The 16,228-nt window shown below is 41.5% G+C and overlaps 1 protein-coding gene across 1 annotated transcript in view; it reads right to left on the bottom strand.

Annotated features, from left to right (window-relative positions):
• The window catches only part of IL23R (interleukin 23 receptor), a 60,283-nt gene that overhangs the window by 11,237 nt on the left and 32,818 nt on the right, over window positions 1-16,228 (bottom strand). Inside the window, exon 6 of the mRNA XM_045547792.1 lies at window positions 10,107-10,263. Coding sequence (XP_045403748.1) covers window positions 10,107-10,263 — 157 coding nt within the window. The remainder of the gene's footprint in view (window positions 1-10,106; window positions 10,264-16,228) is intronic.

The raw sequence follows: 16,228 nt of genomic DNA on the forward strand, positions 1-16,228 counted from the left end.
GCTGGGACTACAGGCATGCGCCACCATGCCCGGCTAATTTTTTCTATATATATTTTAGTTGGCCACATAATTTCTTTCTATTTTTAGTAGAGATGGGTCTCGCTCTTGCTCAGGCTGGTCTTGAACTCCTGACCTCGAGCGATCCACCCGCCTCTGCCTCCCAAAGTGCTAGGATTACAGGCGTGAGCCACCACGCCGGGCCCCAATGACAAAATTTTTAAGCAAAGGACTGAAATGAAGCCATAGAGATTATATCCTTCGTGGCATACTGCCACCAAGAGGCTAGGTCATTTCTTCCAAAATCATACTTAACATTTGTCATTATAAAAGCAGTAATTACAATACAGAAAAATTTTTAAGAAGAAAAAGAAAAAAACCCATCTCTAATCCTATCCCCTTAATCTACTTGCTGTTAGTATTTTATAGTACTTTCAAGTAATTTAACAGAAAAGCATTCATAAACACAGAATGATGCACACACCCAGAGCCTTTATGACTGGAAAATATTGTTTATATCAGCTCTAATCACCAATGTATTGCCTAATGTGCTAGAAAAACTGCCATAATATTTTCATTATTTATTTAATATCTGTGGTGTTATGTCCATAATGGGACAATTCTGTCCCTGCAACAGTATGTTAAATTATGCCTATTACTCTCTCAGGACATAGTTGAATATTTTCAGAAAACCCAAATCATCTCTAATTAGGGAAGCATTTTTATATAACTTATACACACTGACATCATACTTTAGAGTTAGCCTTACAGAAGACAATGTATTTGTGGGGAATTTAGAATGGTTTCAAACAAGAAATCTGGTTTTGTATACTTGGGCAAAACTTAAAGCATAACATAACCACATTCTTTGGCCCACAGACTACCAAGCTAATTGAACCAAAGCTGCTCTAAAAGGCTTGGTTTTAGTTATAATGTATTCCATCTGTTTCCTAGGCATGATTCGAAATCATCTCAGCTCTGCTCTATACATCTACCATGGGACAAAGTGTATTTTGTTATTCTTTTTAAGTCACAATTTAATGAGCGTTAATCATGTTGCAGGTAACCTACTAGACTTTGCATGTTTTCTCTCATTTAACCCTCACAATGAGCCAATCATGTAGATAATACTATTGTCTTCATTATATGGATGTGGAAACAAAGGCGTAGAAAGGATAAATAACTTGCTCAAAGTCGCCTACGTAGAGGCTGAAGAGTGGAAATTCCCATCCAGTTCTGACATGTAGTTTGTACCGGTCACTGGTCTTATTAATTAATAACCTCACTTCTACAGCAGGATGGCTCAGGGAGGGGTAGCACAATCAGCCCTGCAAGAAGCCTCTCCCAAGATGAGAGTTCATATTGCTCCTCCCCGGGCTGGCCATGGTGTTAGAGCTGCCTGGCCTTGCAGGGCTCCAGACTCCACCATGATGGGCTACGATTGGGCTAACCCATTTAGCACTGATTCTTTGAATTTTCCAGCCTAGAGTTATTTTTTTCTTAAAACCAACTATTTTCCCCGATTATACAAGCAATACATACTAATTATAGGATGCTTGGAAAGTATAGAAGAGCATGGGGAAGAGAATACAATTTTATATTTGTTCACAAACTAGAAACAATAACTTTTTATATATGTTAATAGTCCTTTTGTTGTTGTTGTTGAGACAAGGTCTTGCTTTGTCACACAGGCTGGAGTGCAGTAGCACCATCATAGCTCACTGCAGCCTCAAACTCCTGGGCTCAAGGGATCCTCCTGCCTCAGCCTCCCCTCTCAAGTAGTTGGCACTACAGGTGCATGCCACCATGCCCAGCTAATTTTTCTTATTTTTTGTAGAGATGGGTCTTACTTTGTTGTCTGTTGGCTAGTCTCAAACTCCTGGGCTCAAGCGATCCTCCTGCCTAAGCCTCCCAAAGTGTTGGGATGACAGGTGTGAGCCACCTCCCCTGGCCTAACAGTTTTTTGTGTATATCTGTATCCTAGTGGAGATCATACTCTTTAATAAATATTGTGTCCTATCTTTTTCATTCAATAGTATATAATGAACATTTCCTTATTTTATGAAAAATTGTTCAAAATATCATACCATTACTGTTTAATATTTCATCATGTTTTACTGTATTACTCAATCATTGGAGAAACTGTATAGCTTGGTTGTTTGAATCACCAACTGTGGACTCAAACGAAATTCAGTCTAAGTCCTAGCTCCACAGTTGTAGTTGCTTGGCCCTAGGCAAGTTGCTTAGATAAATTAGATAATAGCAGGGCTTTGCTCATGGGGTTTGATGAGGTAGTTCATATCAAGCACTCAGTACCATGTTTTACACAAATAAAACCTTAATAAGCGTTAGTTTTTGCTATTGTTGGACTTTTAGATGCTTCCAAATTGTTACTATTATAAATACCTTTTGGGTAAATATCATTGTACACAAATTTCCTTTTCATATCTCTGATTATTTCCTAAGGCTAGATTTCTACAAGTGAATTACTGGGCAAAGGATATTACATCTCTAAATTTTCTTTATTTACTTTTGCCCTTGCCAATCTTGGTGTCAAAGTCATTCTAACCAAGGCCTAAATCATAAAGGCTTGATCAGAGGTGACACATGGACTTTTCTGGACCCTTCTTTCAGAAGGTTCTAGATATTTAAGAAAAAGGAGTCAGTATTAAAGGAAACAAAGGGTGTGTTTTTTAAATTATTAGAATTCCTTCCCCACCTCCATTCTATTTTCTTAAAACATAAACATCTCCTTTTGTTTTCTCTCTTTCTAATCTCCTTCTTTTAATAATTCAGCTGTTTGACCACATTTAAGCGCTGTCTCCCCAGGCCAGGTCAGTTTAGCTCTGTGGTTGGAATTCAACATTATCAGGCCAAGGGCAAGGGTCTGACCCTGACCCATGTCAATTAGCAAAGCAAAGACAATGGCCACACTTATCAAATAGGCACCAGAAGCCCAGGGCAGGGATGATGATGTGTCAGAACAAACTCATCACCACACCTTGAAAAACAAGTTCAACAATGAACCAGTTAGTGGATTATAGTGTCATTGGTGCATGTTAAGGAGGTTGTGCATAGACATATTCAAGGGATTATCTTGTGAACTAAAATAAAATCCTAAGTCCCCCTGTCCCCCAGCTAAACTGATGTCCCCCCTCTCCAGCCAAGAGGACCCCAGAGAAACCTTAAAACTGAGTTCTCAGCCATGAGTGGATGGGAGGACAGACAAGCCTTATTCTACCTCCTCCATGGCTAATGGCCATCATGCTTTTTTCCCTACGAGCTGGACAGAGGCCAGTTTCCATGATCTAGACTAGCGTTCTTTCCTGATAAGAGACCACCAAGCCTGAAGTGGTTTTAACCAGTGTACAAGCACCTGCACAGAAGATTTTTATACCTTCTGCTTTAACTTTTGACATCAGAGGACTGTCATTTTCTGAACACAGAGCCTATAAAGGGACATAAAGCTTAATTGAGCATGTACATATTTCTCCTTTCATAAATGTTCATGACTCCTCCTTGTTAAATATATATATGTGCTTGTTAAATATATATATTTGGCCACTCTGCTCAGCATAAATTCCTATTCCCATTGTCCCTCCCTTGAAGCACGAGTTTCTGGCTTCTAGCTGGGGACTCTGTTTCCTGGCCTGTTGGAAAGGCCACCTACAGGCTGTAATCCTTTATGAGAAATCAAGCTCTCCTTTCCAAATTTATGAAACTGTCATTGTCTTCATTTAACAATCTTCATTCTTATATTCCTAGGATGTAGGTACTTGGTATGCAGGGAGAAGAAGGTAAGAAATGTACAAATGGCAAATATATGGTAAAAAAAAAAAAAAAAAAAGAATAAGGCCGGGCGCGGTGGCTCATGCCTATAATCCTAGTACTCTGGAAGGCTGAGGCGAGCAGATTGTTTGAGCTCAGGAGTTCGAGACCAGCCTGAGCAAGAACAAGACCCCATCTCTACTAAAAATAGAAAGAAATTATATGGACAGCTAAAAAAAATATATATATATAGAAAAATCAGCCAGGCATGGTGGTGCATGCCTGTAGTTCCAGCTACTTGGGAGGCTGAGGTAGGACGATTGCTTGAGCCCAGGAGTTTGAGGTTGTTGTGAGCTAGGCTTACATCATGGCACTCTAGCCCAGGCAACAGAGTGAGACTCGGTCTCAAAAAAAAAAAAAAAAAAAAAGAAATTAAAAAAAAAAAGAATAAGAGGAGGAAAAGGCAAAGAGCAGCAGCCACCCAAGAAATTTTCTTAAATGACACAGACCACATAGAGATGAGGGTCTGATGTCAAAATGTAGCAAAACTCCAAATGCAAGAATGGGCAGCAGCTTCCAAATTTATCCAGTGGTCAAAGATTCTTCAAAGGTACAACCCTGCTCTCAAACATAGCATGCCCATGTTCCTGAGTCTGAATAGTCTAGAGGACATTTGTCATTTTTTAGTAGTCCAGCACTAGGACATACTTGTTTTCGGGCATCCTAATGTATACTGAAAATAAAATCCTAAGCCTCTTCCTACCCCTTCCAACTGAATGGATCCCTCTTTGGCTAAGGGGACCTCAGAAAAAACTTAAAACTGAGCTCCTGGGCATGAAGAGAAGAGAGGTTGGACATGCTTCATTATACTCCCTCCTTTTTGGAGTTTAGACTAATTGCAAACAAGACCTAGGGCCATTCAAGGAAAAGGCTAAATCATGCCTGCAAGTCATCAATTTGCTTAACAGATCACTTTGAGTATATTGTGGCCTGGTCTCTGATCAACAGACACCCTATCTTAACTCAAGCATTCCTTTCTGCTGACTCCAAGTCTTTAAACAAAGCTTTATTTCTCTAACCCACTACAAATCAAAGAATCTCTGAATCCACCTATAACCTATAAGCCCCGCCCCTTTGAGACATTCCGCCTTTTCAGGCCAAAACAAAATATAACTTCTATATATTGATTTATGATTTGCCCTATTTCCCTAAAATGTATAAAACCAAACTGTAACCAAGCCACCTTGGAACCACTTACTCAAGGCTTCTTGGATCTATGGATCCCTTGGCCAGGGGTCACATATATTTGGCTCAGAATAAACCTCTTTAAATTATTTTATAGAGTTTGGGTTTTTTTCCATTAACACTAAAAAAATAAGAGACAGGTCAGGCTATAAGCAAATGGCCTAAGCCTAGCCAAGCAGATGCCCACCCCCACCCCCGACTCCTAGACTTTGAATGTGGACGGGGTGACACACAGCTCTAGGACACCATTTAGAATCCAATGAGGGCGTAGTGGTTGTATCTAGGATCTAGTGACAGCAGCACCAGTGGGCTGTCTGGCCACAGGCAGGCAGCGGCAGTGATCACAGTGCCAGCTGCAGGGTCCTCACCAGATTCTCCCTGGGTTATGATTTTGGCTGTGGCTCTGGCTCCTGCTGTCACTGCTCATGCCCATCATGCCCATTTCACCAGCCTTTCTGCCGATCTTCAGCTACCTCTCCAGTAATTCCCTTTCTGCCTGAGATCACCAGATTGGATGCCTTTTGCTTACACCTGATCACCCTGACTAGTAAAAATTGCAATTGGTGGTGGTGGTTGGGGAGGTGGGGAGAGGTGGTAGGACAAATAATGGCCTCCAGAAGAGGTCCTAATCCCTGTGAACAGGTTACCGTGATATTGTGAAATATATATTTGGTCTTCATCCTGTTTCCTGGCAACTAACTCCTAAAATCCTTGGAATCTCCAAAGTGACAAGTGTCTTTTGGTATGCTAATGAGTTGGCTGGTGGCTGGCAACCCCTAGATGGCTTTAAGATGGGGGCGTTCCCAGGAAAGACTAAGGCAAGATTAGAAGGTTAGGACTTTTCAGCCTGCCCACCCCCCAACATTCAGAAGAGGGGCTGAAGGTTAAGTCAATCACCCATGGCCAATGATGTAATCAATCATGCCTACATAATGAAGCCTCCATAAAAACCCAAAAAGACTTGGTTCAGATAGCTGAACATGTGGAGGCTTTTGGAGGGTGGCGTGCTTGGACACAGCATGGAACCTCCATACCCCTTTCCCCACATCTTGCCCTGTACATCCCTTCATCTGTGTCCTTTACAATATCCTGCCTAATAAACAAGTAAAGTTTTGTGAGCCGTCTGAGCAAATTAACTGAACCTGAGGAAAAGGTTGTGGAAACCACAATTTATAGCCAATTGGTCAGTGTGTAGGTGACAACCTCTTACTTGAGATTAACATCTGAAGTGGGGAGCAGACTTGTGAGGCTGAGCCCTCAACCTGCAGGATCTGACACTATTTCCAGGCAGACAGTGTCAGAATTGAATTGAATTAGAGGACACCCAGCTGGTGTCCACTGACAAATCCACCACAGATTTTGGTGCTGGTGGAGAGAAATCCCCACACACGTTTTGGTGACCTAAGGTCACAGAAGGGATCTGTGTTGTAAAAATACTGTGTGGTAGGAGAAACTGTGTCTGTTTTTCCTACTCAGTTACCTTACATGGCGAAAGGGACTTACGATGGATTGATTATCCTAGATTTTATGGGTGGATCCAATAAAATCACAAGGGTCTTTGTAAGAAAGAGGCAGGAGGGTGAGAATCAGAGAGATTGGAAGTTGCTACGCTTCTGATTGAAGATGGAGGATGGAGCCCTGAGCCAAGACATGCAGACAGCTGTGAGAACCTGCAAAAGGCAACAAAACTGATTCTGTCCCGGAGCCTCCAGAAGAAATAGACCGGCTGACACCTTGATTTTACCCTAGTGATACTGATTTTGGGTTTCTGTTGTTTTAAGCTACCAAGTTTGTGACATTAAATAATGACAAATAATGGAACTTTTGGAAAATATTCTGTGTGTCACCATCTGATTTGCATTATATTTAATATCACCTACATTTAGTTCCATCAACATAATACTTGTTTTTTCTCTTTTAGTCATTAAAAGTCCTGAAAAATTAATGAGAGTCTTCAGGAATCATTGGTAATGCAGTAACTGTACGGTTTTGTGAGAACAAAGTAAAATGTTGTTTAATATCTTGCTCATACTTGCCTTCCTCTGGGAAATTGTCAAAAAAAGAATACTATGATTTCTCTGGGAAACTTTTCTAGGGCAAGCAGCAATTCAAGCAAGTCAATTAGTCATCATGAAATGTTACTGCCCTTCCCTCAGGCCTCTAACTCGGCATTAAAGGTATTATAGAACCTGTGGTGGCTTTTCTTCACTACAACAGGACTTGGATTACAGTGCAGAATTGGAAAACACTCCTGCCTAGTTGTTGTTTTTTTATATCAGTAGTAGCAAATTTAGAGAATTGACTTATACAGTTTCACTGTTGGTTTTCTACACTGACAAATTCTTTTCCCCTTTGGGGCTTTTTCTGCACTGCTGAAAGACCCCCAGGATTGCAGTGGCTGTCAAGGTTGCTGGGTTAGAGGCTCCAACTTCAGGGGCTCTCATTGGTTCTCAGAATCTCAGCTGAAACCTCCCATCCAGAGCCAGGGCAGGGTCCGGGCAGAAGAGGGTCATGTGTGATGCGATAGTTAACTGAGGCAACAGCCCCCACCCTGTGCTTCTGGGGATCCTGTGCTGCCCAGATGGGCTGGTGTGGTCAGTGACTCAGGAGAAAGAGGAAAAGGAAGCAGAGAAGTGACCAGGCTGTCCTAGAGATAATGGCCTGTGATTCTCACATGTCCCCCTTTTTCTGCCCCCTAAACCACTACTACTCAGGCAGTGGCTTGGGCAAACAGATACACCCTTTCTGTTCACATTTCCTGCCCACACCCTGTGTTATCCTTGATAACCTCTTAAAGGGTGTGTCTGATCACTAGAGCAGTGGTTCTCATATTTCTCTGAAGAATTATCGCTTGACAAGAGGCTCAGCAATCTGCACTGTAAGTGAGTGCCCAGGACTGGGATCAGATGGGAAAACACATTATGAATTGCCTGTGGTGGTCCTGCTTTGGGCAAGGCCACCTTTCCACCTATATCCTCATCTCAGATCGCACCTTCCTTCCGCAGCCTATCCCAAGACTCCTAGAGTTTCCTGGTTTCATTCTCAGCCTTAACTCAAACTCGCTTTCACATCTTATATTCATGCCAAAGTAGAACTAGTTGATAGCATCTTATGGTTCTTTTCTCATGTGTTTGCATTTCCATAATAAACACTACATTAAAAATGGAGCTCTGTAGGCATAGCTGTATTATTAGCTAATGTGTAGAGGAGGGTTTGTTTAGAGTGGGGGCTGACACGGGACCCTCCCAAGTCCTTTAGGAAGGAGACTAGCAGAGCTATAAATAACATGGGTGCTGGACTCCCACAGCCTGAGTTAGGCCCTGGTTCAAGCATTCACCAGCCTGTCATGCTTGGCAAGACTGCTTGGGCCTCACTGCCTTCATCTGCACAACTGCAACAATAATCACACTCCCTTGAGAGAGCTGCAGTGATAAATTAAGGACAATTCATAAGTAAAATGCTTATCACAGTGCCCGAACACCTAGTAAGCATCCGATAAATGTTAGCTATTATTATTTATTAGCCTGAAGTCACGCTGGGATTCAGTCACTTAATTGGCTTCTTGCTGTTATACCAGGACAGAATAATATGGGTCTATAACCTGGAGAAGCTTGCCTTGTGTGTTTGCTAACACCTGATAGTCGGGGAATTGATTTTTTTCTTTTTTTTAGTACAAAGCTTTATGTGGAGATTAAAACAACTCCATCTTAGATGCTAATCTGCCGATTGACCCCTGTTTCAGGAATGCCTCTAGATTTCTAGTTTATCTACCGTTACAGTAAATCCTGCCCATAGGTCAAAACAACCTTGACCATAAATCCTGCCCTTCGCTTAGCATGCTTGCCCTTCTCCGAGGGGTCCACTTCAACTGTCCCACATATTTCTTCCCTCTGGCGTACAAGCCTGGGTTTGAGGGCTAATGGTGCCACCCGCCATCCTGTCTCACAGCAGCTCAGGACACAGCTTCTGTGTGTAAGTCCCTATCAAATGTTTCTTCTGAGAAACTGGGTATGTCAGCCACTTTCCTTGGACTTCAAGGGTAGATCTGCGTAGCCTTGCTCACCGAGGAGCACTTTGTTTTTTCTATTAAAGTCTAAATACTCTAAGGAAGGAAAAGAGAAGACGTCTAAGGCATTGAAATCTTACTATAGATGAGTTGGTTTAGTTCCTTTTTGAGACGAGGTTTTTAAGGCCAAAGACAGGCACGCTCGGAGCTGGAAAGCATTAGGGAAGAACGCTGAGGCTGCAGGACAAGCCACAACTACTTCAGGATTTGTCTTGCCGTCTTCCTTGCCGGGCAGAACTTTGAGAACACATTGTATTGAGATGAATCAATTCAGAAATATACATGCAAGAAATTCAGAGAACTACACAGCAAAGTCCTGTATGGAGGGAGCATTATTACCTGGCCTATGTTTCTTCATAAATAAACCCTTAATTATTGGGAAAGTTTGGCCAACAAATCCCATTATCAAACAAGTCGATTAATGAAAGTGTTACAGAAACTGTTACCACTTTATTTATTTTTTCAATTGTGAGGCAATTCAAAGCTCAGCTGTGACGTTTGGTTCTTACTGCTGTCACTTATATCTTTATATAATTGTTATGGTTGATTTTTATTGTCTGTCTGGTCTAGAATGAAAGTTCTCAAAGGCAGACCTTTGTCTCCTTTGCTCACTGAGGTCTGTAAGCACCTAGCAAGTGCTGGGCATGTGGTAGACGCTAAATGAGTATTTCATGAATGACGATCTATTCATGGTTACCTTTTTAAAAAGTAAATGCCCAGGATATTTGTAAGAAATCCCCACTACCCATGGAATCAGACCCTCTGGGAGCAGGGACGGTGAACATGCATCTTAAACAAGCACCCCTGGTAGGTTTTATGCTAAGGAATGTTCGAGAAAAATTACATAAATTGTAGTCAGCCTTAACAAAATAAAAGCAAATTGACAATTTAAATGTTACCATCTGCCCCATAGGGTAGTTTTGCCAATTTTGGTAGAAGTCAAGGAGAAAAAAAAAATATATATACCTAGTAAAGAGACATAGGTCAAAAAAAAAAAGCATAAGAGAATAAAACATATAAATACACTCACCTGTTTCAGGTGTTTTATGAAAAAAGGGTGAACTCCAGGGCTGCCAGTACCTTTTACCTGTTTCTTGACATCTCACTTGAAATATATACTTAGTGTTTGGCTCCAAGTAGAATTCTGACTGTTGCACATATGTAAAATTGGTGTCAAATTTTTTAACCTAAAATGGACAAATAACAACAATAAAACAATGTGCTTTAAAACAATTATTCCATTTAGCAGAAATGTATGGAACACCTATTATGCTCCAGGCACTCTTGTAGATCCTGGGAAAACAAAGCGGACTAGAGTACTTTATATAAAATACGTAATCAAAACATGTTTCCAACATTAAAAGCAAAATACACATTGCTTTATGTTGACAACTTTCTCAAATCTCAAAAAAGTAAAAGATGTAATATATTCTTAATTTTAAATTAGATGATTTTAATGGGGTGGGGAAATGGGGGATGTGATAGCAATTGTTTGAATCCCCCCTTTCTTTGCAGTTGGATATATAGATCGATAATTCTTCCTGAATGATGGAACAATTTCACTTGCTAATGATGACTTTCAGAAAAAATTACTCATAAGCCAAGCTGTCCATATTGCAGGTTTATGCAGATTCTACGAGGCCCAATAATATATACGTATGTATGTGTGAGAGAAACAGCATTTAAGGATGCTGAACCGGGAAATCCAATGGAAGATAAGAAAGAAAATAGCTGAGGAATAAAACTTACAAATCTTTTTCCTGGGGCACTACAACCTGCTAGAAAACATAATGAAAAATGACCTTCAAACAAGCTGGTTCAGTTGGCAGAAAGAAACCAAGGTATTTGCACAGCATCTTCAGTATGTTCTAGTAAGTAATTTACTGAAAAAAATGAAGCATGATTGAAAGGAAGATGTAAAATATGTCTAGAAATGCATTTATGCAACAACTGGGAAAAAACGGTTACCAGATACTCACGAAAGAGAAAGTTAGAACTATCGAGCTTACAAAAAAAAAAAAAAAAAAGAACAAGGTATCACCCTTATTCAGATATTCTTCTTTTAAACCCAATCTTAGCATCAATCTTGAAAACTTGCAATGCATTGAAAATGTAAAATTCATGGAAATATCGGTTTGGGAGAAGTCATACTCCCTGAAAGATAGCTTCCAGGGTTTCCATAAGCCATGTCTCTACTCAGGGCCCTTGGAATTTTCTGGTATGTAAATTTGACTTGGGGGCATCTAGGGCTGCCTGGGATCCAGGAAAGATTTTACTTACTGTGCCAAAGATTAGACTTTCAAATGCACGATGCTTCATGTTAGTTTCTCTTGTAAGAAAGTTATTTTCCAATATGTCTCTTACCATTAAGTTTATAGGTAAGCCTTTGAAGGAAAGAAATACCCTAAAGTACAGCCAGAATTCCAAAATGGAAAGAAGAATTTTATGAAACTATTAAAAGTTATTTCTACCATGAGGCAAACCAGGTGACTGCATAGGGCCTTGCAGGTACAAGATGGTACCTCATGGTGGTATCTTCAGAGGCTAAAATGAGTTTTGAGAGTGCCAGAACTAATTGAGTGCCTATGTAAAGGACATAATTTTAAGAGTACAAGAAATATAACTTTATTTTTTGTAACAATTAATTACTGTTTGGAGCCTCAATTCTGAAGATTGGAGGGGACTGAAACTTAATTTCCCCCAGTTTGAGGTACCTCTTTTCTTGGGGTTATAGCTAAATTCCTGGGAGCATCCTTGGGTGGAGGGAAGAATCTCCAACCTCTCCAGAGAGTTCTATAATCCCCATCTCCCCTGACTACCAATCTGGGACATGGCCCAGGGTGACAGGGTCCTCCTCAGTAACCCAGCAGTGTCCAAACTCCTTAGGTTTCTCTCTTTACCCCTCCCCTGAATCTCCCCCTCTCTCTGTCCAAGTAATTTTTATCTAGTGTTTTGATGGAGAAGGGAAGTGGAGTCATGATTGGGAAATTTAGTTGTGACTAGTCACACGTTCCTCCAAGTTTTCTGTCCTACACCAGCATTCAGACTTTTGAAATGCAAAAGCCAGGGATTTGATTCTTTGCTGTGATGTACTGTTCTATCAGCCCTTCCAGAAAAAGAATGAATACTTGGTTTTTGCTACCTAAGCTAAGAATGGTTTTTACATTTTTAATGGTGAAAGAAAATCAAAAGAAGACTATTTCACGATGCATGGAAATTATGTAACATTCAAATTTCAGTGCCTACAAATAAAATCTTACTGGAGCACGGCTATGACCATTCATTTACATATTGTCTATGATTGCTTTCACACTACAAACACAGAGCTGAGTAGCTGAGACAGAAACCTATGTCCTGTAAAACCTAAATGTTTACCATTTAACCTTTGAATTAAAAGTTTGCCTAGACCCTGGTCTAGCTTAATTAGAGAAATGAGTCACCATTTATCCATTTACTTGAACTTACAGCTAAGATTTCCCTGCCGTACAGTCACTGACATTGGGCACCAGTAAAATCAAATAATAGTAATGATAATAATAGCAGCTAAAGTTTCAAAATATCTACATGATACACATGTATCTACACATTATAAAAACAAAAATCAGTGGAGATACAAAAAATGATTTTCGTACAGACCTGCCTTCCAGGAGCTCATAGTTAAAGGACGGAGACACAGCAGAGTAAATAGGTAAGTGTATACAATGTGGCAAATGCCCCTGAAATAGGGTACACAGAAGTGGGCATGGATTCCTGCTGGCGATTGTGAACTCGATTTTTGACATGAACTTGAGGTGCCGAGAGACCATCCGTGAAGATACCGAGGAGCTGGCAATGCAGGCCTGGCTTCCACAGGAGCGGGCAGGGCTCCAAGTTCTAGCCAAAAGGTATAGCAGAGACCCAGAGAGCAGGTGAGAGGAGCAACAGAGTGAGGAGTGAGACACTGTAGTATGAAGAAAATTCCCACATTTAGGAAGTTGGCAGAAAAGAAGGTTTACAAAAGAAAGGGGAGCCAGAGATATTGTTAGAGAACTAAGACATTCCTGAAATGTGAAAACCAAGAGGAGAGATATTTTGGAGGAGGAGGTGGTCAACAGTGCCAAATGCTAGAGTAGAATGAGAACTGCCAAGTGCCAAGGTTCTTGGCCTTTGCTGTTTGGAGAGATGGTGGTGTCCTTGCAGGAACTGGTTCTAGCGGAGTGGAGAGAGCCTCGATTTCATTTTGCAGTAGACTGCAGTACTGGCCCAGGCCACTCACCTGCCCTATCCTTGCCCTTTACCCTGTAGCTCTGAGTGTCCTCCCACTGTAACTCTGGCTTGGGCCCTGTGGCCTGCTCTGGGCCAATGGACTACTGGTGAGAATGATGCAAGCAAAAGGTTGAAAGGCACAGGAGAGACTGGGCTTAGGTGCTCTTGCCCTCTGCCATTGCCATAAGAAGGACACACCCAGGCTAGCCCACGGGTCCCAAGAGGAAGACTAAGAGACATGAAGAGGAAAGCCGGTCCTCAGGCCTGGGAGTGAGCCCCACGCCCAATCCCAGCTAAGCTCTACGTAGACCTGCTGGACTCTGGTGACAGTGGGATATCAGTGTTTACTGTTGTATGTCACTTCAGTTTTAGTGACAGTTTGGTACACATTATTGTAGCAGTAGATAGCTGATATACCCTTCAAGGATATACTGAAAACCCAGCAGGGGATTTTAAGTACTAAAACTTCTGTATTTACTTAGTAGAAAGCAGATCTTCTAAAATTTTGCTGCTTAGATTAAATATTGGATTTGGAGGTGGCTTTGCTTAGCTATATTATTTATAAAACACCTTTTGGGGATGCAGTAGGGTGACCTCACTGCTACTGTACATGTATTTCTCATAACATAAGGGAGGCTCCCTCTGTTGTTTCCTGAGTCCTTTGAGGCCCCAAAGTAAAACCCGCTACCAGTGTGTGTGTGTGTGTGTGTGTGTGTGTGTGCACTTGTATAATTTCCCTTTGTGAAAGTTGTCAAAATGGAGTCACTTGTGTTAAAAACCAAGCAAACAAACAAACAAAAACCCTGACAAGTAGAGCCAGGGAAGGGTATGAAGAGAGGGTTCTCACGCTTGTGTGCTTGATAACAAAACTATCACAAAAGACGGCAAAAGCCACAACCTTGCACAAAGGCCATCCCAACCTTACACAAGAAATAACTTCTGCAAAGACATCTGCCCAGCGACTGCTTGTACAACCTCAGGCTGGTATCACCGTCACTATTGATCTTTGTAGCCAAGGATAATTACTTCAAAACAATTATGTAATCCTCCTCATTTTTCCTTTAAAAACCTTTGTGTTTCTTTACATTCCTGATTATGCAAATAGTTTATTTTGACATGCAAATTCCCATTACAATGCCCTATTCCTGAATAAACATCATTTTGTTTTAAAGAGCCTCTCTTTGTTTTGTTATTTAGGTTGACACTTCAAAGAGGGTGGACACTCCTGGTGTCAATCATCTATGTGGGATAATTATGTTATTAGACATAATTAGAATTTAGAAGACAAGATTTAAATATATATATATATTTAATTTTAGAGACAGGCTCTCACTGTTGTCCAGGCTGGAGTACAGTGGCACAATTATAGCTAACTGTAACTTCAAACTCTTAGGTGCAAGGGGTCCTCCCATCTCAGCCTCTAGAGTAACTGGGACTACAGGAGCACGCCTGACAGAAGACAGGATTTAAATAAAGAGGAGCCCTATCTCTCTATGGAAACTGCTTTCTTGGTCCTAGAGTCTAGGAGGGAGGATATGATATAGAGAGGGATTTCCTTGCTGTGATGCTATGATGATGTCTACCGCATGGAAGAAAGCTTAAACCACACAGGACAGAGCCTATCAGCTTTGGGAAGCTAGCTATATTTTGTAATCCAGATTAGGTGGTAGCTGTTTTTTCTCTGAGATGTTTATTTTCTTCTTGCTATCTCTGAGCCTTTACTATTAGTAAAACCTTTACATGTTCCAACCTGGTCTCAGCAGCACTACTGGGGAGTTCAAGAAGGGGCTGAGGCAAATGAGATGGGGACTAGAGGTTTGTAAATGTTCTTCCAAACGCAGTTCCATCTCCAGGGACAAACTCTGAAGCTTTGACTTGGAACCATTTCTCAACAGATAAATACAGTAATGTGTTGCGTAACGACGGGGATATGTTCTGAGAAATGCAGTGTTAGGTGATTTCATTGTTGTGCCAACATCATAGAGGGCACTCACCGAAACCTAGGTGGTACAGCCTACTACACACCTAGGCTATACGGCATAGGCTACCGCTTCTAGGCTACACACCTGTTCAGCATGTTACTCTATTGAATACTGTAGGCGATTTTAACACAAATCACTAGGTGATAGGAATTTTTCAGTTCCATTATAATCTTATGGGATCGTTGTCCTATATGTGGTCCGTCATTTCCTGAAACACCGTTACGCAGCACATGACTGTATTCTGCCTGCATGTCAACCTTGTAGGATCGTTGCAAGGACTGGCTGTTTCCATTAGTTACCTCAAAGTCCGTATGCACCTTAGCCACAGGGGCTGAAAAGCACCCTCAATACCCTGATTTTCAGGCGGATTCCTTTGCATTACCACTCCTGCTGCGTGGCTCCCCCGGAGGTCAGAGAGTGACAGTACTAGCTTGCACTCACTGAACATTAGCCCTGTTCCAGGCTCTGGGCTAACTCCTCACATCATTTGATTTTCCCCCCAAACCCCTCCCCCCAGTTATATGAGGTAGGTGCGTATCTTGTCCCTGTGTTACCTATGGGAATAATGAGGCACGGAGAAGATAAGAAACTTGCTCAAGATTGTACAACTAGAAAGTAGCAGAGCTGGGTTTTGAACTCTAGAGCCTGTGCTTTTAGCCACAAGACTGTCCTGCCACTCTGAAGTAAAGACCTGTCCTCCAGCAATATGATAGAGGCAATGCCACCACAGAGCGGAGGCAGAAGAAGGGATCTGTAGTCCTTGGTATCCTCCCACTGCTCTTGACTCTGACTTTCCCATTTCCCTACAAGGAGGCAAAGACAACACTTCATGCATGACCCAGATGAAATTGATAGCAGCAAATGTAAAACAGGCCAGGTGCTCATGCCTATAATCCCAGTACTTGGGAAGCTGAGGCAGGAGGCT

Source organism: Lemur catta, chromosome 3 (genome assembly GCF_020740605.2).
Source record: "Lemur catta isolate mLemCat1 chromosome 3, mLemCat1.pri, whole genome shotgun sequence".
Taxonomy (NCBI): Eukaryota; Metazoa; Chordata; class Mammalia; order Primates; family Lemuridae; genus Lemur; species Lemur catta.